Source organism: Malania oleifera, chromosome 12, assembly GCF_029873635.1.
Source record: "Malania oleifera isolate guangnan ecotype guangnan chromosome 12, ASM2987363v1, whole genome shotgun sequence".
NCBI classification, from domain to species: Eukaryota; Viridiplantae; Streptophyta; class Magnoliopsida; order Santalales; family Ximeniaceae; genus Malania; species Malania oleifera.
Genome location: NC_080428.1, coordinates 21428433 through 21456091, shown reverse-complemented (window position 1 = coordinate 21456091; position 27659 = coordinate 21428433). Strand labels below are relative to the sequence as shown.

Below are 27659 nucleotides of genomic sequence, written 5' to 3'. Positions count from 1 at the left end.
CGCGCATGGACATTGGGGCTCTGTACATGTTACATGCACGCGCACATTGGGGGCAATGCACTACATTGTGTTGACACGTGCCAATTAATGAATTATTTATTATTATTTTTTTATAAAAAAAATAATTTTCCATAATAAAGTAGATCACAAATGGAGCCCAAGAAAATTACTTACATTTCTAGAAGAATCTAGATAAAAACAGCCAAAAAAAAAAAGAGAAAAACCCTAAAAAGTTAAGGGTCTTCCAAATTTTCACACAAAAGGTTCAAAACCTTCTTGGACTATTTCAAACCATTTCAGACCCTTCCAAATCATTTGGAAGGATCAAAAATGGCTACAAGGGTAAAAATGCCTCAAAACAACAAAAATAGGCAAGGAATGGGGAAATCAGGAGTTATCTTGTCCATTTTTTTCTAGTGCAATATCCAAGGTTAGCCCAAAAAGAATTTAATGCTACCACTGAGCTTCCACCTCTGAGTTTACCATTCATACCTAGGCCCAAAGTAATAGTAGTAGTAGTTGTTGTAATAGTAGTAGTAGTGGTGGTGGTAGTTGTAGTAGTAGTAGTGCTGTAGAAGAAGAAGAAGAAGAAGAAGAAGAAGAAGAAGACAACAGGATGGCATCAGACAAGTCTTTGAAGGGGTCTCTTTGCAATGTCATTCCCACAAAGAAAGAGCGCTTTTCTAAGGTTTTAGGTTAAAGCACACAAGACTCCCAACCAACCCTGCCCCAACTTAGAAGCCCAAAGTTGTACAACTCTAGCTTTCAGGTCGTGGAGGTCCCTGGAGAACCTCGAGTTGATACATTGTACCCAACCACTATTACTCCTGCTCCCGGTCCCTTCTACTTCGAGCGGTCCCATGATCTTTCCCATAAAGGTTGCCATCAATAGGTGCTCAATTGAGTGCATGTTCACATACCTCAGGTGGCTTTCATTCCAAGTACCTTTTTGGAGTTTTTCTTGCTATTTTTTGTAATTTCTACTGCTTTATCCTTTGCATAATTGCATATTTTTTCAAGTCCACACTGCCCTTAACGCCACCTTGGAGCAGCTCATTGCTCCCAAGCAACAGCCTCTCCATTTCAAAGGAATCCCTAGCGTTTGAAGGGAACACCAACAAGTGACAAGAGATCTTAGAGAGGTGGCAATGGTGAAGGTTGAGCTCAAGAAGTAACTCAACGGGACTAGAACCAAACTCAAGATGACCTCAAAATCCTCCATTGCATTGCTCATGGAAGATCTCATTAGGGCAGAGGGAATGCCTATCGGGGCAAAGGAAGGCGAGACAGAAAATTATCGGGCTTTTTCTAGTTTTAAGGTTGCGAAGGAGAAGCACAAATGCATAGCATGCAAGTATGGCTTCAATCCCTGCAAAGAGATTGTACAAAAAGCCCTATCCTTAGAAGAGCTCAGTCCTAAATTTGTCAATGGGCTTGACACCTTCATAGTGGACCTAGAGACTTATCTAGAGGAAGGGGCCATTGTTGCCAAGACCAAGGTGTAAAGTATACCTATGGCTGAGGCAAAATCACAAAGTGGACCTTTGTTGCTAAGAAGCTCCAGCTTGCAAGGGGGCTAGATTTCCCCTAAGACTATCCACAAACCTCATTCCATTTAAAGGACTTGTCCTCTATTTTCATTTTTTAAAAATTCTTTTTTCTCATTGTATCCTCATTTTGAAACATCAATGAATAATTATATTTTCTCAATCTCTCTCGCCAATGTTTCTTTTCTTTTTTGCTTATTTGAGTAGGTTTTCAACCCCAATCCAAGATCTTGGCCCTTGGGGGGGGTGGTTTTAACTCATATTCCTATCTAGGCACTTGACCCCTAGGAATTTATGAGGATCAAAATGCCCCAAGTAATCTGAACTCCTCTTCAAGCTCTTCGCCCTTGGGGTGATTTTCATCCCTACCAAGGCACTCGGCCCTTGGGAATTTATGCAGATCAAAACACCTCAAGAAAACCCTCTCCTGCATCTTGGCCCTTGGGGTAACTCATATCCTACTTGCCCTTGGGAACTTATGAGGATCAAAATGCCCTAAGTATTCCCAACCCCTCTTCGGGCACTTGACCCACCCTTGGGGTGATTTCATCCCTGTCTAGGCTCTTGTCCCTTAGGAATTTAGGAGGATAACCACACAAACTTCAATGAGAAACCAAGAAACAAATATGTACATTAAACTTTCAACACATGTTTATAACTATTAGAAGAGCTTAGACTATTCAGCAATTATGTAGAGTGAGTGGAGGTATTTTCTCTTCCATGTTTTCTAGTATTAATATAAGAGGGCAGTCCTGGAGCTGTACGTGAGGCTACAGGAAATTGCTGCCTGCTTTTTCTCTCCTTCTCAATCTTCTCTTCATCTCCTCTTCTCTTCTTTTCTTCTTCTCTTCTATATCTTTAACTTAACAACATGGTAACAGAGCAATGCTCTCCTCTAAATCTGATTCATCTAAGTTGATCTTAGACACTATTTCTCTTTCTTTCTTATCTTTCCCTAATCAGTTCTCATGTCTAATTGCTCGATTGGTTTGAGAGTTGCCTAGGCACACTCTTCCTCTCCATTAGCCTGTGCAGAATCCTTGTTTGGATGCTGTGTGTGCTCATGGTAGTTTGCTGATGTGAAGTCAGTTGCATACTGGTTCTGGTATACTGCTGCTGTACTGATGTTCCACTGGCTACCTGTGATCTGTTTTGATGCTGCTTGTGTTCATGATTGTCTGCTAGCAATCTTGTATCAGTTTTTGGTTGGTTTTGATCGGTATTCGATAACTCTTTCCTGTTCCTGCCTGCACACGCTTCTAGTTTCTGCCAGCCATAATGCAAGTAGCTGCCAGCTCGTTTATTAATTGTGTCTGCCTGTTCTGTATGGTCAAGGCATTCCTCCAAGAAACATGGTAAATTCAGTACTGCGGTCATAGCTGCCTCTTGAAGTTCTGGACCATTTAAGGTCTGAAGTAATGTTCTTTGATAGTGTGAGCTGCCTGATTTATCATCATCAGTGTGTTGTTCATCCCTGATATTGGTGTGTGCTTATTGTAGTGTATTGGAGGTGTTTCTGATGGCCTCAATAGAGAGGGTTTTGGATGATAATGTTAACATAAATATCACAACCATCAAACTGATTGTATTCTCTAACTACTACTTGTGGCCTCAGTCTGGGTGTGTGTACATAACCGCAAAAGGAAATCCAAGTGTCTACTGCATTCTCCCCGTATCTAGACTTTGTCAATTACGAAGATTTGATAAGAGAGAATGACATATTGTCCATGTGGCTGTGGAATAGCATACAACAACAATAACAAGCCTTAAGTCCCACTAAGTGGGGTCGGCTACATGAATCCTTTTCTGCCAATCCACTCGATCCGGGGCATTTTCTTTGGCTAACTCAAGAGCTATTAAATCTTTTCTCACCACCTCATTCTAGGTTATGTTAGGTCTGTCCCTCCCTTTTCTAGTGTCATTTACAATAACTTGCTCGCTCCTCCTCACTGGTGCATAACTTGGCCAATGTTTTAAGTGCCTTGCCTCTCTATCTTATCTTCTACTAGTGCCATGCTTAACTTATTGCAAACATGTTCGTTCCTTAATTTATCCTTTGATATTATACAATTCATCCACCTTAACATGTGCATGTCAACCACTTTAATTGTTTTGAACATGTTGACTCTTAGTTTCTCAACATTCTAATCCATGTAGTATAGCTGGTCTTATAGCTGTCCTATAAAACATTCCTCATAATTTTAGTAGTATTCTATAATTTCACATCACACCTGAAGCACTCCTCAATTTTAGCCAGCCTGCTTTAATTCTATGTACTACATTTTCATCAACATCTCCTTCCGCTTGCATAGTAGATCCAACATATCGAAATCTACTTGTGTTATTGAGTTCTTGATCATCAAGTTTAATCTTATCTTCGATATTACTCCTTACATGGCTGAAATTACATTTCATATATTCTGTCTTGTTTCTATTTGTACTGAAGCCTTTAGACTCTAACACTGTTCTCCAACATTCTAATTTAGATGCTACCTCGCTCCTTTCAGCAATCAAAATAATATCATCTGCAAACAGCATACACCATGGGATCTCACCTTGGATATTCCTCGTAAGTTCATTAATTAGTAAAGCAAACAGGTAGGAGGTTAAAGTGGAGCCTTGATGTACACCTATTGTGATTGGATGGAGCCACAAATTGCTGCAAATGTGATGTTTCATAGAACAACAAAGGCTGAAAAAACTTTCTGTCTCTAAACTTCAAAAAAACTCTTCCTTTTCTAATAGTAAGTTCTTGCTTGCTATATCTCTCTCGCTTTCGCTCTTTTGCGAGTTCCTTCCTCCTCTCTTTCTATGGATCTTATTGAAGGAAGGTATGGAAGAGAATCTCCTCAAATCAGGGCAGATTGAAAGCAAGACCTTGATCAGCATCTGGAAAAGGTTGGGAAAGAAGGTTTCATTCATTTGGAGGAGAGATCCCAACACAGGAGTCAGTGGATCAAGATCACTCTTCCAGCCACAAGATGGGTATGCAATTTTTCCTCCTCATTCTACAATTTGGAGTGTCTCTCTTGTCGCAAAACATTTGACAGAATGCTTTTTATGGGTGACAAGTATATCAAATCGCAAAGTAAGTTTTTGGGCTTGGTAGTGCAATCAAACATCAAAAGGAACTCTATCTTCATTCCAGGGACTTGAAAGGGGAAAATTGGCGTAGTTTTGTTGAAGCTTTAGAGTCGGTGGGAGGTATGAGCAAAGTTCCTAACCCCAAGAGAGAGGATGAGAATGAGTGTGCACAACCAAATGATCATAGGAGTTGGAAGGATGTCTTGATGGGAGATTCGTTGACAAAGATCCAACAGGGGTGGATGGCATTGCAGCACTTGTGAAGACATGGTGCAATCTCCTGCATATGTGGCGGTGGCAGCTAGTCCAGAGGACACCACTTCAGCTAGGGTTTGTGACAGGGTGGAGACTAAAGTCTGGGAACCCATGAACAATGGTGTGGGCTTGGGGTAGAGCGGCCTGGGTATATGCACATTAATTTGAACTTAGGTCAGTTGAGGGGTGGCTATTGGGCTAGATCTAACTAAATTTAATGGGCAGCCCATTCAAATTAATTTATCTTCTCCAGAGCAGCCTCAATACACATCTCAGGCTTTGCAAGTTCCAAAGCCCACTGATGGGCAGGCCATGGTTTCAGGTAAATCTCCTTGCAACCAGGCAAGCATGGGAGAAGCTCATGAGGTGGTGGATGTTGAAACAGATGGGCGCACATACTTGGTCTTGGTCATAGCAAAGAGGGGGAGGAGAAACAGCCTCCTTTCCGACAGGGTGTTCAGTCCGAATGAGCAACACAAAACTTTCTCTGATGGGCTGAAAAAATATGTGGGAAGGGGTATCTTGAAGATTGATAAATTCACCAGAGGGATTCGATGAAGGATAGTTGTCCGGCGGTACATATGGAGGATAATGGTACAGCTGTTCAAATTGGGAATCAGGATGGTGCAAGTTCCAGCAATGACAAGGTGAGGATGGATGATGCAAAAAATCCTCAGGTTGCTGAAAAGTCCTCAATATCACAGGTTTAAAGTTGGAGAAGACAGAAAAGAGTAGGGAAAAAAAGGGATGACTCAGTTGAGAGATTTTCCAGGGCAAATGGGAGGCTAGTTATGTTCCCGAGAAGACATAGTGATGGTAATTTTTACACGTTCAAAAGGGTCGAAAACATATTTAAAAAATAAGGTTAGTGAGGAAATCCCTTTGGAAAAGAAGAAATCGGGTGATGTTTCAAACGAGGATGATTTGGCTACTGATTTTGATTGTCTGTTCGTCAGGAAGGGCTACTTATAGATGAGGTTCGTAAACAACTTGGTTATGGATCAGATTATTCTGATTTTTTGGGTGTTCCTTCCTTCCAACCCCCATCTCCAATGGAAGATTTAGATGAAGTTCTTGGTTCGAGAAATATTGGAATTGAAGAGGTAGAAAACAAGATTGAGGAGAATGAGACCAGTATTTCACCTGCTTCCGTGATGCATCACAACATTTACTGGATAAAAATGGTATTTGGTTAGCTGATTCAGAGGGAAAGGAAGTCCACTTGAATGGTAGCAAAATTAAGGCTAGGAAAGGGCAATAGGAATTGGCTATTTTGAAGTCCTCCATCAATTACGATAGGAAGGACTTAAGAGGTTTTCTTAGGTAGTGTCTTGTTTAGGATTAGGTAGTGTTTGTTGGGTTACTAGGCAGTTGTCATTTGGGTTGTCTTCAATCATTGTTTTTTATTTCTTTTAGGATTTATTGTCCTCTTTCCTTAGTATTCTCTCTCTCTCTTAATATTTCTTCTTTTAGTATTAGGGGAAAAAATAGAACATCCAAAGCTGCATGGAAATATGGAATGATCTTTGTGAAAGCTTCTCACAAGATAAATATCAAACTCGTGTTTTTGATTTGCACAATAAGCTTTTCAAATACAACCAAGAAGGTAGGTCCATCATCACCAAATGGGAGGAACACATAATCCATCAACTAGTTCTGACATTGAGATGATTAGGAGGGAATGGGTAGAGTTCTTGGCTGCCAAGTTTTGAGTGCTAAGCTTCAACACATCCATGATCAGATTCTTGCCAATGAATTCATACCATCCATAAATGAAGCATATACTAGAATCCAACGGATCATCAAAGACGGCTCGTAGTCTTCTTCTCAAGATTCTTATTGTGATAGTTTGACCATGGGTAGCACTAACTCCAAGCATGGTAGGGAAGTGTTGGAGAATGAGGTTTGGATGATGCTCGTGGCATAGGTAGAGCATCACAACGAGGAGTTCATCATAGCAATTCTCTTATTTGCACATATTGTGGCAAGGACAATCATATTGTTGGTCATTGTTGAGAATGAGATCTCCATGAAACCTACTTGGGCTAATAAATCTCTTGCCAAGGGTGATTCTAGTGCACCTGGCCACTCCACTGGAGGGCCTGAGTACATAATGTGCCCCAAGAGGACTATAACAATTTTGTTTGCATGATCCAACAACTCTAGGCTCAGTGATGCAGGGGCAGCATCAAGGTTCTGCAGCCATGGAGAAATTGGAAGAGGAGGAAGGGATAGAGGGGGAGAGAAGAGATGCCAGGGGGGAACTCACATTCACTTCAAATCACATTCATTAATAACTGCCTGCATCATCGCTTTCACACACTATTTATAAGAAAGCCTGTAAACATATGAAATTACACACATACCCCTAAAACTACAATCCATTACAAACATACCCCTAGAATACACAATTACTACAAACAAGTCCCCAACATAAATAATCCTAATACAAGCAACTACACACATATACTTAAACAACTAAATAACTAAGTACATTTAGGTTTCAGACCCAAAAAACCATTCACTATATTCTTTGACATAGGTCTCCTAATTGGGTCGAAATGATCCATCCAAATAGCAGCTTCCCATCTTACATCACCCAGCCTTCTACATCTAATGCTATTGTGGCCTATTCAAGTACAAATAGACTCCTTGCTTCTCCATCCTCCTCATCACGAGTCACTGTTTCTAAAGCCTCCCCCCACACATGGTCTTAAATTTCCACGAAATTGTCGAAATTTCCAATTTCTGTCACCCTCAAAATCGAAATGGCAATCGATTTCCATCTTGCATAATTTCCATCGAAATCTCAACAAATCATCTGAAATTTTATCGAAATCTCGAAATTTTAGCAAAAGTTGTAAAAATTTGAACTATGCAATGAAACTTCCTTGAAATTCAAATGAGAGATTTATGAGTGAAATGATATTCCTCTTTTAATTAATTTTATTTATTTTTATAGAAACAAATGATTATTACAAGTGCATTTGAAATTATATGAAAAAATAAACTTACAACAACATTTTATTTAACCATTCATTTCTAAATTATCTTTATTTGTATAATAAATAATATTTAAATGATTTATGTATTTCATTTGTATTAACTAATTCACTAAATATATTTAATGTACATTATCTTACAAATATGTTTGACGCACATAATATATTACAACTTCTCCACCTTGTACACAACATATATGTATTTACTTGCAATATATTAGTCCTAAAACTTACATTATTATGTCTATTAATCATTTCTAAAGTTTCATAAAAAATTCCATGTTTTACTAATGATTTCCATTATTTTTTCAAATTGAAATCGAAATTCTTGTCAAAATTTCCGTACTTTTTGAGTTTCAAAATTTGAGTTGAAATCGAAATTTAAGACCTTGCCCCCACATGACAGGTAGTCCTAATTTATCTCAATCCTTGAAACACACTACTTTGCACTCTAAGGTTAGGGCAATATTTTTTTGTTTCCTTCTATTCCTTTCATTTCCTTTGATTATGTGCCTAAATTTGCTCTTTGGTACTTGACGATGCAACTCACTAACCTCTAGAAGGTGATCCTAGTGTTTTTTCAAGCCAACAGGCATCACCTTATAATAATATGACCCTTTCTTGATCACAAAAAAGATTATCTCTGTCTTCGGGGCCAGCTAGATTTGGTTGTAGTTGAAAAATGAATCCATGAAATATAGTAGGCTACACTCCAAAGTTGCATCTACCAACTAGCTAATCTTAGGTCACATGAAGAAATCTTTCGGGCAAACCTTGTTTAGGCTAGTAAATGGCCACTTTCTCAATGTCTTTTTAACCAACACAACATACAAGACTAATCCAAATATCTTACCTCTAGTAAAGCTAGCAGCCAAGAGTTTCTACATTTCCTCCCTGATCATCTCATCCCTTCCCTAGGTGAGCACTTTCTTCTTTTGTCACATTGGCTTGTCGTTCAGGTCTATTTTAAGGCAGTGAGAAATGATCCACTGATCTATCTCAAGCATTTCTGTTGGGTCCACGCGAAGACATCAACGTTACACCTTAAGAAGCCCACGAGCTACTTTTGATCTCCAAGTTAGTGAATGAAAACTAGACTTTTCTATCTAGAATGGCCTTGTAAAGCAAGACTTCTTCCAATACCTTTGTTGCCCAATCTTCTATCTCCAAGGCGGAGGTTCAAGACCTCCAATGGTTAGTCTCCTCCCAAGTCACTTTTCCCTTAGGGCAGTGAAGTAACATCTACGTGCCACGGCCTAATCCCCTCGAAGTTCCCCTATCACATTCGTAGTTGGGAACATCATCAAGGGGTAAGTTCAATAGGTCACGACTTTTATCTAGTTTACGAAAGGCTTCCTAAGATCAAGTTGTAGGCTAAGGGGGTCTGCAAGAAAGTCCATAACTATTTAGGCCTTAAAGGGTCAGTCCCTAAAGAAACTTGAAATGCTATCATCACCAATGGATAAACAAAATCCTACAAAGCCTACTAATGGTATCCTTACGAGTCTCATGCAGTCTGTCGCAATCTTCAAATGTCTCCAAATACAATATATGTGTCGAACTACCATTGCCTACAAAGACCCTCTTCACACAGTCATCTTGACCACCAAGGTCACTATATAGCTGCTGCAATCCCCCAAGGTCCATTAATGAAAATAAGATCCAGCCTAGCTTGGTTCCTTCAACTTCTTGTCGTAGGCGAGGCTCAATGTATCCCCCAGCCAAGGCTTGATGACGAATCTCTACCAATGGAACCTCTAAAGATCACATGGATCACTCCTGCTACAAGGTTCTCTTCTGAACCAAGTCCATGGTCCATATGTGTGCTAAAGCCTCATCCTAGATAAAGGACTCATTCACCTCACTCAACTACCAACATTCCTTTGTCTCATGTACATAGTCCTAATAGCCAAGCCTCATCAAGGCCAGCCTAAACTAATATCATTCAACATCTACATAAGGATCTATACACAAGAAGTGTTTAGTGGGTGAAGTGCTAGAACCTTCTCTCTGAAGCCAATCTTTCAATGATTACTTGTTGTCTTTTTGTTTCTCTTTCTAGGTTGGCTTTTGAGCATTTCCAATTCTTTCTTTCCTCTTATTCTCTCTTCCCTACTTGATCTCTCATTGGGCTTGCTAGATCTCCTCTACATTGCAATATCCCTCCGCTTTCTTCAACAACTCCTGTAAAGTCTCCAACTTCTTCTCTAACAGCACAAAAATAAATTTAGAGGGGATTAGTCTGTAAATCAAGGTGGCCACTACCACGCCTTACTCCAAATTTGGTACTTCTAGCACCTCAATTTTTAAATATTTAAACCATCCCCTATACAATTTTCCAAGCTTCCACTAGATATCCGTGAGGCTCAACGATGCCTTTCTCATTCAGCAATTGCTCACAAAATGCCCCATAAACTAGGTGTTGAATAAGCCGACATTGATGCTGACCCTAGTTTCAAGCTCAAATACCACGTCCAAAAAAAATTCTTAGGGTCGTCACAAAGGCTCGGCATATAATGGCATCCAACATCATGGGCAGCACGATCAAAGCTTGGAAGGTCCCCAGGTGGTCCATGAGATCTGTACTGCCATTATAAGATTCTAGACCAACATCTAGAGCACTATGGGTAATAATCCATTCCCTACCTTGAGAATGAAGTTTCTTCTATTTTCCTCTTCAGCTTTAAGTTAGTATGCTCCTTTTAGTTTTCTCTTGCAACCTTCCAATGGCATTTTCCAATCTCCATTCTCTTTGGTTCTTATATGGACTACGAGCCTCCATCCTTCTCAACTACCAAGGAAGACCGAGCTCCCTCGCGCCTCAACATCCTTCTATGCAGTTGCAATTTGGTGGACTACAAACCACTCCTCCCCTAATCTGGGACATTGCACTATGGTAGTAGTGTAGTACTTGTACATCCTCTGAAAGCAACTTCACTTGATCTTATATGGTCTAAAATTGTTGCTTTGTGAGAACAACATTCCTCGAGGGTTCCACAATGCCTATTCCTCTAGCAAAGAAGCTTCTCAAGATAAAAGAACATAAATACATGTTCTTGAACCGCTTTCCCTCTTTTGTTCTTGTGAAAATTGAGAGCATACCATGTCTAATTAATCCATTCCCACTAATGGCTCTAAACTATTAAAGCAATTTTTGGTATAGTGGACTTCACAATCAAGTACGGGGAGTGGACTTCACGATAAAGTACGGGGCTCTACAAATCAAAGCTTTCTACAAGGACAAATAGACCAGCTGACTTGGGAAAACCACCTGATGCTTAAGTCAATAAAGTCACAGGATGAAGGCTATGAAAGATCAAGAAGCTTGTTCATTGTACTAACTATTACAAACTTGATAAATATTTTTGGTCACAGCCTAACTGCTTAAGCTTTTAGGTAAAATTGGCAATCTAACATGGTATTAGAGCTAGCTACCAGTAGATCCTAGGTTCTAGTCTCATTGCCCTTGTTTACTGAGTAAAACAACAACAACAACAATAATAACAAGCCTTACGTCCCACTATGTGGGGTTGGCTACATGAATCATTTTCCGTTAATTCACCCGATCAAGAGTATTTTTCTCCACCATCTTAAGAACTGTTAAATCCTTCCTCACTACCTAATTTTAGGTTATTCTAGGTCTACCCTACCCCTTTTAATACTAGAAACAATAACTAACTCATTCCTCCTCACAAATGCACTACTAGGCCCGCTTTTCAAATGCCCAACCCATCTAAGTTGCCCCTCCTTTATCATGTCTTTGACTAGTGCTATGCTTAGCTTATTGCATAGTTGTTCATTCCTTAATTTATCTTTTAATGTTATACCACTCATCCACCTTAACATTCACATTTTGGCAACTTTTATTCTTTGTACATGTTGTTTCTTAGTCACCCGACATTCTGATCCATAAAGGCATGGTTCACCTTATAGCCGTCTTATAGAACTTTCATTTAATTTTAAAGGTATTCTACATCCCACAACACGCTTGATGTTCAACTCCATTTTACCCAAACTGCTTTAATTCTATGTATTACATCCTCTTCAATTTTCCCTTCTACGTGCATAATAGAAGCAAGCTATTGAAATCTACTAGTGCTATTAATTTCTTGATTATCTAGCTTAATCTTCTCTCCAATAAACTTATTGTATTCCCTTAATCGGTATTATTTATCATGTGTTTATCTCTCCACGTGCTATCAAGCTGTAGGTGTGGGAGAGCGTTAAATCTTGATATACATTGTTGGCCCACAACCTAACACAACTTAAGCTTTTAGGTAAAGTGGTAATCTAACACTTACATTTTCTCCCTTCTCCTCCTCCTTATGCTGCCTCTCTTGGGCTTCCTCACGGTTGCCTAGGGATTCAAACTACCCTAGTAATGCTCCTTATGCTGCCTCTCTTTGCTCCCTTGCAATTGCCAGAGGTTTCCAACTACCACCCATTTTCATTAGTGGGGCATGATTAGAAGTGTGTCCCATGTGTGCTTCTATTGGGCTTGAACCTCTACAATTATGGAGGCAATGGCATTAGTGGGCCCTTATGGTGTCTTCACCATTTTTTATTTTTTTTTTTTTTTGGGGGGGGGGGGGGGGGGGGGGGTTGTGGTACATCTGCATTTTACCATTACCAATTATCACAAGTAATAGTTACAATCAATGATACTTCATTTGTGTTTTGGTGAGAAGGATATATTTTTTATATCTAGGTTATTTCATGATTTATTGTTTATTTGACAGGTTTTAGGATTTATTTGTCATCAAATAATTGTATGCATGTGGATATATGATATTCCATGCTAGAAAAGAAGGCCAAAAGGACAAATTGAAGTCCTCGCACATGTTTCCCACATTCATTGATTTAAGTCCTGGACCCTAGACTTCCTTTAGGATGGCTTTCAAGTTTTGTTTCAAAATTAAGTTTTGCTCTTATTTTTCAGAAAAATAATAGTCCATTAATTAAATTGGAATTCAATTATTCAAGACTGTGTCAACTTAGGATGATGACCTTATGGAGGTTCCTAATATCAAGATACATGGTCGAGGAATAATGGCTCATTGAAATTCCTATTGCTTGGAATTTAGTGGTGGTCTAGGTTCCTACAACTCAAATTACATTAGTTAGAGATGATGATCCATCCTAGAAGGTATTGAAAAGAATTCAAACCACTAAAAATTTAGAAGATTTTCAAAAAAAAAAACTAAAATACCATTTCTCTTATTTGGTGGATGCAAGGGCAGGGTTCACACAAGCCCAAAACAAATAATCAAGCAGTATTTTTAACCCTGTCAAACTTCATTAAGTAGATTCTCAAATGTGCAAGCTTCACAAAAGCCACCAACACGAGTCTTGCACTTTATCTGTTTCTGGCTACATCATGCAGTATGTCCAATATTCCTCATTCCACTTCTAAACCCAATTCCAGAATCCCTTACTTGCATTTGCAGCAAGCAGGCTTACACACACATTGGTGCTTTCTTGCACCAGCAGATCAATCACTTTTAAATAGTTAACGATGAAATTGAAGACCATTGGAAATAAAAAATCGACAATACCTCTCCGCTTTAAATATGTGCCGTCTAGCTCGATATAGAGAAGTCTCAGTTAAGGTCGGATGTTCACCATAAAGTTTTATTTGCCCAGTCTCTGCCATCGCTTTGAGAAACACCTGCAAAAATCAATAGATGATATGGTTGAGGGTCAGAATAAGAGATTACTAGTTGTTCCTTGAGTGCATGCTCAAATTTGCGTGTGCATGCATATAGGTCATGCATATCAATTAATTTAGAATTGGACTTTAAGAGGGTAATACTCAAGAGACTTTTCACATGCTCCAAGCTATAACATGTCCAAGCACACGTGTAGGACTCACCAAAATTCAGAATCATGGGACTCTAGCCAAAACTAACATGAAAGGATGACTTTGACATGCAGCTTCAATTTTTATTTTTATTTTTTTTTGGGAAATAACCAGATGGAACGAACTAAAATTAAAAATTATTAGGAAAGTTCAGGGCCCATTTAGTTGTGGAAAACATTTTTCATTTTCCATTTTTTAGTTTTCCATAGAATTATAAAAATCTCACCTTATATTTTTGTTTTTCAATATTTGTATTGAAAAGGTAGAAAATAAAGAGTTTGTTTAGTTGTACAAAACATCTTTACATGTTTTATTTGTAGACTTCAAAATAATTACAAAAAGGACAACTTGTTTTTCAAATTTTTCAAAAATTATATAATGTAGTATTTGGGATCATGTGTTTTGGGGCTTGGATTTGGATTATGTGGATTTGGAAGAAACTCAGCACATAATCCATACAAATCAAAGTCTCAGAGCCTAATTACATGCTCTCATCACAAAGTATGATGTTAGAAATCTAGAAAGTAATAAAAAGTTGTTTTCCAACTTTCCTATATAAATTTAGAAAATTGGAAAAGAAGGTGATGTTTTTGTAATTATTTGAAAATTTATAAATGGAAAATAAAACTACTTCCACAAGAAAATTGTAGCAAACCTTTTTTATATTTGTTTATTTTATTCAAACGTTGTAAAAGTGAAAAATTAGTTAAATGTTTTTTGTAATTATTTGGAAAATTAAAATGGGAAATGAAATATTTTTTCCACAACTAAATGGACTCAATATTTTTGTCCATAAATCCCAAGAGGATATGGTCAACCCACATCCACAAAAGTGCACACACATGTGCAAACTTTTGATTCTTTACCAGCAAGCTACATTTCATGCTTAAGGGCTCCATGTCATAGAAACAACTTACACTGGCTAGAAATGCATGAGATACAACCAACAACATTTAATCCCTAAAATAAGCCTTACCAAAGCTTCCTACAGCTGGATTTCACATTTGAGAACTTTTCTACCATGTGCACAAAGTATATGGCTTTCATTGATGGGCCTCAAAAGCAAAACAAGGATTCCCAGCGAAACATGTATGTGCATGTGTGTATTATAACCAATATATTGGAGCCACCAGTAAAAATGGTTTATATTCAACAAGCATAACAAGGATTTGCAGCCAAACATTTGTGTGTGTGTGTGTGTGTGTGTGTGTGTGTGTGTGTGCGCATGCGCTATAACCCAATCAACTGGAACCACCAGTAAAAATGGTTTATATTCAGCAATGATTGACTGAGTGGGAAAACAATCCACAAGGTCAATAGAGAAACCACTCTCTCTCCCTAAAAAAGAAGGGTACATGTCTTTTGCTCTGAATCTTGCTTCAGGAAAGAAAAATGAGGTGGTTTGGGGCAGGGAGACTCTCTGGCATCTTTAAAACACTTGTTATACTAAAGGTAAGAAACTCCAAAAATGAAAGTTGGTGAAAGCAACCTCCACTGAAGTTAGTCAAAGTTGTAAAAATTTTACAAATCTTCTCATCAAAGTGAAGGAAAAAGAGTTAACTTTTGGACTAGGTATCCTCAGCTGGCATGTGTCAGGATCACTTTTTCAACACAGCACAATTCAATAACAATCAAATAGGTGCATGCTAATTAGACTAACTTATATTGCATTCATTTCATTTATCCCTGTTGGTACTGACCGTTTCAACATCAGGTCGCCTCCTCTGCCATCTAGACCACTGTTCCTTTTCTGGCTTCTTCCAGTTCCACCATAGTTCTTCATCTGGGAGTGTATTCTCTATTGGCTTCTTTGCTTTTGGATCAACGAAGGGATGAGGATAGCCAAGCTTCTTATCTAATTCGTATCCAGTCAACTCCTCTTCCTTAGGTTCTGCCTCATAGGTAACATATTCAGAGGAAAAATATGTGGGCTCTTCCAGTCCGTCATCTGAAGTTACTGTAGCCACTGGATCACTTGACTCAATGCTTGTTGCTGAGGATTCAGGGGCAGAAGCCGCTGTCCTGTACTTCTTCCTCCTACTTCCAGGCTTTTTCCCATAGGACGGAGTTCCCATTGACTTGCCAGTCGGTTCAGGAGCCCTGGCAGCCCTGATACGTTCAGCTGTGCCCTCTGGCCAGTACTCTCGTCCAGGGATACTTGCACGTGCACCAGAGGCAGGTTCAAGCTGCCCAGATGTGGAGTCCATATAACTGTAGTACGGTGGGCGCTCAACAGATATTTCCTTAATGGACTCATCCTTCTTTTCACACTTCACGGGATAAACTAAGGGAGGACCTCGAGGTAAATTATTCAATCCAAACCTCACTTTCAGTTTTTCCGCTGGAAATGAACCTAGAAATGATATCTAGGTGGTTCCCAGAAAAAGATAAAATTATATCAATAAACATTCTGTTCAACTACACAAAAATGCTCAAATGAGTTTATATGTAGTCTTCAATAAACAACATGCACATTTAGAAAGTTTGGAAGGTCACAATTCATATATCCGACCAAATATATGCCTTGACAATAACCTTACACAATTATGTAAAAAAAAAAACAAATAAATGAATCAAATAAGGATGAACACGCATAAAACATAAAAGGTAATGTTAACGTGTATTGGGCTTTGGGCTGAAGCCCAACCTTTATTTACTTGTACTACACTCTTATTATTTGTACTGCACTAGTACTGTACTCCTATTTACTTGTACAACACTCCGTGCCTCCTATATAAATAGGCACCCATGTATACCCTTTTAAATATAAGAAATACAATAATACTTGTTCAGTATTTCTAACATGGTATCAGAGCAAAATTTCACTTGTGAGTTCGTCCCACATTGGAAAATTTGAGTGGATGATGGGTATACATGGTTGGGCCCAAGACCCAATAGCCTTAAGCTTTTGGGTCAAGTTGTTGTTCACTCATGTGTATCAAGTCCACTCATGGGCTCCTAACTGGCATGAAGTACAATCCAAATTGTACCTAACAGACCCCTAGAAGCTAATTGTCTAATACCATGTTAAAAATACTGAACAAGTATTATTGTATTTCTTGTGTCTAAGAGTATACATGGGTGCCTATTTATATAGGAGGCACGGAGTGCTGTACAAGTAAATAGGAGTGCAGTACAAGTACAGTACAAGTAATAAGAGTGTAGTACAAGTAATACAAGTGCAGTACAAGTAATAAAAGTGTAGTACAAGTAAATAAGGGTTGGGCTTCAGCCCAAAGCCTAATATACGTTAACATCCTAGAAATACTGAACAAATATTATTGTGTTTCATATGTTTAAAAGAGTATACATTGGTGCCTATTTATATAGGAGGCACTGAGTGTTGTACAAGTAAATAGGAGTACAGTACAAGTGCAGTACAAGTAATAAGAGTGTAGTATAAGTAAATAAGGGTTGGGCTTCAGCCCAAAGCCTAATACACGTTAACAGACCCCCTCAAACTCAAGGTGGGTGGGAGACCAGCATGAAGTTGTCAACCAAAGCACGATGACGCCCCTTAGGATGTGACTTTGTGAAGATATCTACAAACTGATTTTTAGAAGAAATTGAGAAGAGCTTGAAAGCATCATGAACAAGATGATAACGGATAAAATGACAACCAATCTCGATGTGTTTAGTCCGTTCATGGAAAACATCATTGTGAACAATATGAATGGAACTTTGATTGTCACAATAAAGAGGAGTAGTAGAGGATGTGAACACACCTAAGTCCTTGAGAAGGCATCATAGCCAAAGGAGCTCAGATGTGGTATCAGCAAGGGCACAATATTCTGCTTCAGCACTGGGGCGGGCCACAAGGGTTTGTTTCTTACTTCCCCAAGAAATCAGAGAAGTGCCAAAAAGAAAACAATAACCAGTGGTGGACCTGAGACCACTGGGATCTCCTTCCCAATCAACATCAAAGAATGCACAAAGAACAAGCAAAGACTGAGCAGAGTAGAAAAGGCCATGGAAGAAAGTGCCCTTCAGATATCGAAGAATGCACAGAACAGCAGCATAGTGAGTCGATCGTGGAGCAGACAAATATTGGCTCACCTGGTGACATGGTTCGAAATCACGGTCGCGGGTAACGTCGCATAATGGTCGCGGGTGCCGCAAGAGACGCGGGTGTTACGTAATGGGAAGGGGGCATAACGGTCGTGAATTTTTTTCACGCATGCACAACCATGCCAAAATCGAAAAATAAGCATGAAATCCATTAATACATGATTTTTAATGAATTTTGAAGGCTTTCATTCAACCTACAAATGCTTTTTAATAGGCATTATGATATTAATTTTAGTACGTTGTTTACAAAAAAAAAAAAAAAACATATTTTTATAGTTTAAATTACTTTAATGAGTAAAAAGATGTAGAAATGTAAGAATCAATTAATTAAAGTCATAAAGTTACTAAAAATGAATCAATAGACTCAATACTCAATATACACATTACACATACATGAATTTAAAAAGTGATTAATATCAAATATCAATAAATAGTTGAAAATACATGAATACAATATTACAAATTTATAACATAATACATGTCACCACCAAAAAGAATGACGTAGAGGGTCTTCATAATTTGCATCTATATCTTGAGATTGGGATTGAAAATTCTCTCCCCATCCTTGTGGAAATACATAGCTGAATAAACCCAAGTTTGCATCATTTCGTTGTTGCTCTTGAAAATGTACTGGTGGTGAAAATCCAACTGATATAGGGGGTGCATAATCTCCTCTTTGATCATATCATGACTCACTAGATTCTGAGATTCCTGATCCACTAGGATAAAAATGTGAGTCACAAGATGCATAATGTGGATATGCTGGATGAGATCCATATGATTGTGATGATGAACCATCTAAACCAAAGTCGCCAAAACTACGAACCACACCATATGAATCTTCAGCAAAATCACTAGGGTCACCACGAGCACACCTTCTCCTAGGTTGTGAAGATTGGTTCCGTGGAGGAATACCCAAGTCATAATTTTCAGGTATGTCATGTAGTCTATAAGGATTAGAAGGTTGTATATCCCTTACAAATGATGTCCCTATGTCATATCCATAATTATATCCTACACCGCCACCTCCAACACCACCACTACCACCCCCCCAACCCCAGCTCCAGCACCACTATTACCATCATCATCACTTGGTAGGCTCAAACCAAGATTGTCATCACTTTGTGTACGTTCAGGGCTTGAACTTGAATCATCATGCACGTTTATTGGTGATTGATCACCTCCTGCTGTAGTACACCAACTTCTTCATTTAACCAATTTGAATTGTCCTAACCGTTGAGTAGTGATGTCTCTCTCTCCTCTAACCATTGACTTAAAGGATCATCTTCTTCGAAAATGTAGTCCAAATTGATAGGATTGAAACCCTCTTCAATTTCTCATTGGCTTCTTCTCATTGTACGTCTTAACTTTAACCTCATGTTGTAATGTACGAAAACAAGTTTTTGTCGTCTCATGTACTTTAATCTATTTCTTGTTTTCGTATAGATGAGGCTAAAGGTGCTTCAATTACGTTCACAGTTCGAAGCTGATGTGGTCTGGCTAAGAACTCCGATTGCTATTCTTTGGAGCTTAGGAGTACACAAGCCGTAATGAATCCACCATTCGGCTACATGAATAATTAAAAAAATTTTATGTCAGTATAGCGTATATTTCAAAAGTCAAATTTGAACATAAAAAGAGAAAATAGAGTCATTCATCCATTATATAGCTATATAGCCTATATTTACCAGGATTTGTTTTTTCACTGCCCTTTGAGCCAACGGGGTTCCAAAAGTCCCCTATCTATCTCGATATATCAACAACTAAAAAAGGATGATTGTGAAAATATAATTAATTAATTAGATGTATTAATAATTATTCTTGAAAGTATTACAGAATACTAGAACAATTCATCATTCAATTTAATGGAACCAATACTTACTTGATTAATAGCCCAAATTTGAGTATCTATATCGGGTACCAACTTGGTTATCACTTTTTTAACCCCATCCATGACTTATCTAACAACTTCAAGAGAGGGTGGGGCACCATAAAGAAATTGTGGGTTCATAAAATATCCTATAATTAAATTTAAAAACATATTAATCAATAGTTTTGTAATACAACTATGCATAATTTAAAAGTTAAAATAATAAGAAATTGTATTTGATTTACACTTACCAGCAGCGTGCAAATCTTGGTGCAACCAAAAACTCCACCAGTTGTCAATAATTTTCCAACAGAATGCAAATCTTGGTGCAACCGAAAACTCCACCGGTTGTCAATAATATTCCAACAGTCTTTGTAAATCCGGCAATCTTTTTGAATGGCCAATTTCGCCCTATCAATTGCCTCGTAAATGAAACCCATGGTTGGTTTTTCATCACCATCAAACAATTTAAGAACTTTCACTAAGGGTTCTTGCACTTTAATTATATCGGAGGCATTTTGCCAAAACTCTTTGCCTAAGATAATTTTCTTCGAATCATATGCTGGGTCTGATTTTGTCATCCCAAACCTTGAGTTTTTTCAAGCATCGGATGTAAACATTTCTCTTAATGCTTGTTTATGTCTGACAATAGTCTCCAAAGCAATGAAGTTTGTGGCAAATCAAGTGATGGCAGGGCGAAGTAACTCTCTATTATTTGTGAATTTCTTTATGAAATTCACTGTTCATGTGTGGTTGTAAATAAATGAGGTTATTGTTCTTACATCTTCTAAGACCTTCTTCACGTTACTTTTTTAACCAATATATTCAAGAATAAGGTCTATACAATGAGCTGCACATGCTGTCCAATAGAGATTGGGTCTCTTCTGCATTAATAATTTTCCTTCTGCCTTCATTGCAGCTTCATTATCAGTCACTACTTGGACAACATTCTCTTCTCCAATTTCTTCAACAATTTCGTCCATTAATCTGAAATGAAATTATAGATTCAATAATTACTACTATTTAATTAAAAATATGCAAATTCATAATACTATTTGCATATACAATTAAAATTAGAAAATTACCTGAAATAATATTCAGTTGTTCTACTTGACACATCAGAGGCATCAATTGATTTATGAAACACGGTGTCTCTATCGCAATAAACTAAAAAGTTTATAATGTGTTTTCTAGTTGGTCTTGACCAACCATCACATATAAGGGTTACACTTCTCCCCTTCCAAATTCCAGCAAAAGAAACTATATAATTTTTCATTTCCTAATACTCTTACTCCAAATAAATTTCAGATATCTCATAGGGTGATGGACCCTTCACCCCCTTTCCAACCTCTGCAGCAATATCAAGCATAAGCTACATAAATGGAGAGTCAACTACGTTCGCTGAATCTGATTATAAATTAAGAATTTTCCAACTGCTTTTCCTAATTTACTTCTTAAACCTTTCAATAACTTAGTGTTGATTTTTGGTTGTTTCGAACTCTTACTTCTTTCTAAAATAAGATCTATTGCCTTTAGTCTAACTTCAGGAGCATCAGGATTGATCCATTGTCGTTCACCACCTCCAGCTTCTTGACCACTATAAGATCGAGCTCCTGCTCTATTGAAACCACTGGTAGCACCACTGTCAGAGCCACCTCCCTCTTCATAAATATTACCCCCTCCAATTGTTCTTGCTCGAAATCTTTGTCTCTCTTCCCATTGTTGCTGTGATTATATGTTTTCTTGTCGAGCAAATCTCATATTTCTTCTTCCAAGTCTTCTTCATCACTCAAATTCTCAAAATCTCCTCTGATTTGGGCTTCTGCTTCTTCTCGCCTTTTTTGTTTCTCTTTTTTTCTCAGCATACTGTTGTAAATGTTTCATCATTTGTTCTCTTACTTGTGTGATCACATTTGAGCATCCAGCTACTTGACCATTTTTATGTGCCAAGTGTTGTTTTAAGCGTGTAATGTCCTCTTTAATTATCTTCCCACATAACATACACATAATAACATGTCTATGACTATCCACCGCAATACCAAAATGCCATCAAATATCCTCACTAGGTAAGTTCTCATTTCCTCTATCACGTGACATATTGATAGACTTAATTTGATGATCTCTACACAAAACATAGAGAAAATATAAAGTTACAATCTTTCTAAAAAAATGACAGGAATAATATAATTAGTAATTTAGTAAATATTAAATAATAAGTACTAAATAGTCCTTCTAATTTTAAATACTTATTACGTAAAAATAAAAAATAATATTTGATTAAAAATAATAAGTAATGTTTATTATTTTTATATTTAAATAAACAAAATTATAAAATATTAGATATTTTATTACAAAAAAATATATTCCTTTATCTTCAAAAAGATATTTTCATTATTTTTTATAACTTGATTTTATTTTCATTTATAACTATAAGAAATTAACATTATAATTTTAAAAGTGAAAGAGACTTTTACTCTACTTTCATATAAATCACAGCATCACTAATAGAGATCCATATAGTACAAATTGACTATTTAACTTTTTAAGCATTTTCTCAGTATATGGATTAAAATAAAATTTTTATACAAATTCCAGTAGTAATTAGTAAAAATCAGAATTATTAATGTATTAACTATTAGATTAAAAAAAATTTTATTAAGTTATCAATTTTTACTTTATTTGATAACTAAAAACAAAAAATAGATTATGTAAAGATTTATTTTACCTAATTTTAAATTTAAGGTCAAAATGATGTTTTAAAACTTAAAAAATATTAATAAAAAGGAAATATGTGATGGAACTAGATTTTCATAATTACCTTTCAAAAAATATAAGACAATTAAAATATTTATAAATTAAGAAAAACAACTTTACATAATTATTATTGTTTTCTAATTTTTTACTCTATTAAATTACTCTTTTTTTTAATTCAATTTAACATACATAATTTACAACAAAATATAATTTTAAAAAAAAAAACATAATGAGAAGTTTAAGACTTAAGTGTTGTGGGTGTTGAGTGTTGACTGAATTTTTAAAGCTTATCTCATACACTGAGATGAGCAGAGAGTCTAAGTAAGACCGAGAGAGGGGAGGGGACTCGGAGGAGCCTCAAAGGAGCGAAGCACAAACGGCCGATGAGCGATGAGCCTATGACTCCAAGCTCCAAAGCCGAAATCGAAGGGCTAGCTAGTGGCGAGTGCGACGACTAGCGAAAGAAGCTGCCGAAAGGTTATCGGCGACTCACAGAGGCGGCGGAGCTGCTGCAAACCTGTCGCCGGAGACTCGCCAAGCTGCTGCAACTGCAAGTCTGCAATTCCTAAGTCCTGGAAGGCTGCGAAGATGAGTACATCTGCTCACTCTCAGGCTTCGAAGAAGTGAAGCCTTCTAATTGCTTCGGCCAACAAAATTTCAAGGTAAGTTTTTTACTTTCCAATTTGCTCTTTGAATGTTAGACTTAGTTAGATTGAATGGCAGATGGGTGGTTGGGAGAGGGGGAAAGCAGTGCTGCAACAGAAAGCCTTTAGGGATTCAAATTTCTGCAAGTTGTCGGCCATGTAATGGTCCATACGTTACAAAGTGTAACGTTGGGGTAACAGCCGTTACAGGCCATTACGAAGATGTAACTGCCATTACGACTGTGAATTTTTTTCGAATCGCATTATCAGCCTGTATCGGTCTCAGAGCCTTCGACTTCCGTTACGCTACGTAACGGCCATTATTTAAAACCATGTCTGGTGAACAGCATAAGAGATGTCTGGAAGAGTGACAGTGAGATAAACTAGGCTGCCAACCAAGTGTCTGTAAAGAGAGGGATTAGACAATGGTTTCCCCCCTAAGGGAGTCAAATGCGCATTAAGTTCAACTAAAGTGTCAATAGTCTTGCTATTAGTGAGTCCAGCTTGAGACAAAAGTTCATATGCATACTTGGCATGAGAAATGTAAAGACCATCTCTGGAATGAGTGATTTCAAGACCCAAGAAGTAGCTAAGATGACCAAGATCTTTCATCTCAAACTGCTGACTGAGAAAATCCTTGAGTTCCTGAATGCCACTAAGATCATCACTAGTTATGATCATATCATCCACATATAGGAGAAGCAAAATAGTACCTTTGCAAGTGCGATAAAGAAATAAGGCAGAATCATAAGGACTGGTAGTGTAACCCAAGCAAAAGATGGTGGAACTTAACTTGGCAAACCAAGCTTGTGGAGCTTGTTTAAGACCATAAAGTGCACGTCGAAGGTGACAAACCTTGTTTGGTTTAATAAAGAGACCAAGTGGAGGTTGCATATAAACTTCTTCACCTAACTCCCCATTAAGGAAGGCATTTTTGACATCCATTTGAAAAAGGTCCCACTTACTAGAAGCAGTAGCAGCTAAGAGGGCACGAAGAGATGAGATACGAGCAACTGGAGCAAAGTTCTCCTCATAATCAATCCCATACTCCTGTGTAAAACCTTTTACAACAAGACGAGCCTTATAGCGCCCAATGGACCCATCAGAGCGAGTCTTGATCTTCTAGATCCACTAACAACCAACAACAGACTGTCCAGGAGGGAGAGTAACCAAATCCCAAGTATGGTTCTTAGATAATGCATCAAGTTCCTCTTTCATTGCAATCTGCCATAAAGGGTCAGTGGAGGCCTTTTGAGTAATAGTGAATCTGTCACTAATAGCATTTTTGAGTTCATGCATTATCTAAGAACCATACTTGGGATTTGGTTACTCTCCCTCATGGACGATCCTTTGTTTGTTGTTAGTGGATCTACAAGATCAAGACTCGCTCTGATGGGTCCATTGAGCGCTATAAGGCTCGTCTTGTTGCAAAAGGTTTTACACAAGAGTATGGGATTGATTATGAGGAAACCTTTGCTCCAGTTGCTCGTATCTCATCTTTTCGTGCCCTCTTAGCTGTTGCTACTGCTAGTAAGTGGGACATTTTTCAAATGGATGTCAAAAATGTCTTCCTTAATGGGGAGTTAAGCAAAGAAGTTTATATGCAACCTCCACCTGGTCTCTCTGTCGAACCAAACAAGGTTTGTCACCTTCGACGTGCACTTTATGGTCTTAAACAAGCTCCACGAGCTTGGTTTGCCAAGTTCAGCTCCACCATCTTTCGCTTGAGTTACACTACCAGTCCCTATGATTCTACCTTATTTCTTCATCGCACTTGCAAAGGCACCATTTTGTTTCTCCTATATGGGGATGATATGATCATAACTGGTGATGACCTCAATGGCATTCAGGAACTCAAGGATTTTCTTAGTTAGCAGTTTGAGATGAAAGATCTTGATCATCTCAGCTACTTCTTAAATCTTGAAATCACTCATTCCAGAGATGGTCTTTACATTTCTCAGGCCAAGTATGCATATGAACTCTTGTCTCGAGCTGGACTCACTAATAGCAAGACTGTTGAGACTCCAGTTGAACTTAATGCGCATTTGACTCCCTCAGGGGGAAACCATTGCCTAATCCCTCTCTTTACAAACACTTGGTTGGTAGCCTACTTTATCTCACTATCACTCGTTCAGACATCTCCTATGTCGTTCACCAGGTGAGCCAGTATCTGTCTGCTCCATGATCAACTCACTATGCTGCTGTTATGCGCATTCTTCGATATCTAAAGGGCACTCTCTTCCATGGCCTTTTCTACTCTGCTCAGTCTCTGCTTGTTCTTCGTGCATTCTCTGATGCTGATTGGGCAAGTCTTCTTGGCACTTATCTGATTTCTTGGCAAAGTAAGAAACAAACCCTTGTGGCTCGCTCCAGTACTAAAGCAAAATATCATGGCCTTGCTAATACCACATTTGAGCTCCTTTGGCTACAATGGCTTCTCAAGGACTTAGGTGTGTCCACATCCTCTGCTACTCCTCTTTATTATGGCAATCAAAGTGTCATTCTTATTACTCACAATGATGTCTTCCATGAACGGACTAAACACATCAAGATTGATTGTCATTTTATTCGTTATCATGTTGTCCACGGTGCTCTTAAGCTCTTCTCAATTTCTTCTAAAGATCAGTTTGTAGATATCTTCATCAAATCACATCCTAAGGGACGTCATCATGCTTTGGTTGACAACCTCAAGCTGGTCTCCCACCCAATTGAGTTTGAGGGCGACTGTTGACATGTATTAAACTTTGGGCTGAAGCCCAACCCTTATTTACTTGTACTAAACTCTTATTGTATTGCACTCCTATTTACTTGTACAGTACTTCATGCCTCTTATATAAATAGACGCCCATGTATACTCTCTTATATCTATGAAATACAATAATACTTGTTCAGTATTTATGACAGGTAATACACATGTTTGTGCACAACACAGGGCAAGGTAACTTAATTTTAACTTTGGAAGCCAGCTCATCATTCCATATTAATTCCATGAATCAAGTTTTATCAATCTCTTTCTCAGGCGTTGAAAAGAGCATAGTCACCTGGGTCGGTGCCCCCCCCCCCCCCCCCCCTTCCCCTCCCCACCAGGAACCGCGATCCGGAAAGAACGTTCCAGCTCGAGGGTCGTTTGCTTCCCGGATTGGCGTGGGGAGGGGGGGAGGGGGTTCAGGATCCAAATCGTTTGCTTCACGTAGAAAGAAAATGAGAACATTTAGAAACTTCAAAATAACTTGCAGTAAAATTTGCAAACATTTGTGTGAAATCCTATCAATGAAATCTGACCGGAATCTTGCTCTTTTGCAGAGAATTTTTTGACGACGAAATCGACCACACTGCTGTGAAGCCTCGACGGTGAGAGAAGAGGCTTCCTGTTGCTGCGAAGCCTGCGATAGTGCGCGAAGGCCCCTGCTGCAATGGTGGATACCGTGTAAGGACTTTGGCTCCCATTCGAAGCTTCGAATTGGCTGAGAGAGAGAGAGAGAGAGAGAGAGAGAGAGAGCGAGAGAGATGTGTTTAGGAGATAATGGAAAATTTATCATTTTTAGAAAATAGAAAATAAGGGTTCGTGTCAAAAATTAATGAAACAAAAACTAAAAATTAAAACTAAAATCTAGAAAGAAAAATTAAAAATTAGAAACCAACAAATAATATAATTAAATTTAATATTTATAAATTAATATAAATAAAAATTTTAATTATAAAATTATTTATTTTCTTTTTTAAATTAAATAATATTATAAATATGATTAAAATAATAAAATTACAAATAATGCATGTTAAAAAATTATTATAATTATTTTACATAATTATTCTATTTTCAAATTTTATTTTATAATAAAAAATTTTATTAGACCTCACAATTAAAAATAGTAAAGTATTTTGTAATTAACTTTACTATTATTTTTTAAAATTTATGTATAATTTTATTTTAATTATATTTAAATTTTTATGATCATTTAATTTTTATTTTAACTTAAAAGCATGTAAAACGAATAATTTAATCTAAAAAACTATTTTTGCATATTAAAAATTTTGACAATAAGTTGTCCAAATAACTAAAAACCACAAAATTTAGTTTTAAAGTTTTTTAACAAACAACTAAAAACCAACAATAGAAACATAAACAAACTTGTTTTTATAATATATTTCTTCAATATGAAGAAACAAAAACAGATAACAGAAAAATGGCAACGATGCCAAACAAGCCCAAAGAAGCTGTATTTTTCAAATTTTTAAAATAAAATAATTATTAAATTGCTTATATATCTATGATTTAAAAGTATTGTAATTATAATGTAATTCATAAATTTTGGTATTTTTTGGAGCAATAAAATATTTTTTAAAATGTAGAAATGTAAAGGGAGCCACTATCGACATATTAAAAATATTAATGTTATTGGTACTATACTTTTATTTTTAATGTAATAAATGATAACTTTATTTCTTTGCTTTCATTTGTAAGAAACAAAATTTTTAAAATAAAAATGAAAAAAGTGATGAGGCAAACTTGTTATTTCAATCTACATATTACAAATACATATGTATATATATATATATACATATATAAATTAAAAA

General features: G+C 37.3%; 1 protein-coding gene across 2 annotated transcripts in view; it reads right to left on the bottom strand.

Annotated features, from left to right (window-relative positions):
• LOC131143718 (protein PLASTID TRANSCRIPTIONALLY ACTIVE 12, chloroplastic) overlaps positions 1 to 26640 on the bottom strand; it is a 50526-nt gene extending 23886 nt beyond the window's left edge. The window contains exons 1-3 of one of the 2 annotated variants that reach the window (XM_058091985.1): positions 26367 to 26640; positions 15449 to 16114; positions 13444 to 13556 (exon numbers count right to left, since the gene is read on the bottom strand). In XM_058091985.1, coding sequence (XP_057947968.1) covers positions 13444 to 13556; positions 15449 to 16114; positions 26367 to 26531 — 944 coding nt within the window. In that variant the 5' untranslated portion in view covers positions 26532 to 26640. The remainder of the gene's footprint in view (positions 1 to 13443; positions 13557 to 15448; positions 16115 to 26366) is intronic. The other variant, XM_058091986.1, reaches the window with a different exon arrangement.
• Positions 26641 to 27659: the final 1019 nt, after the last annotated feature.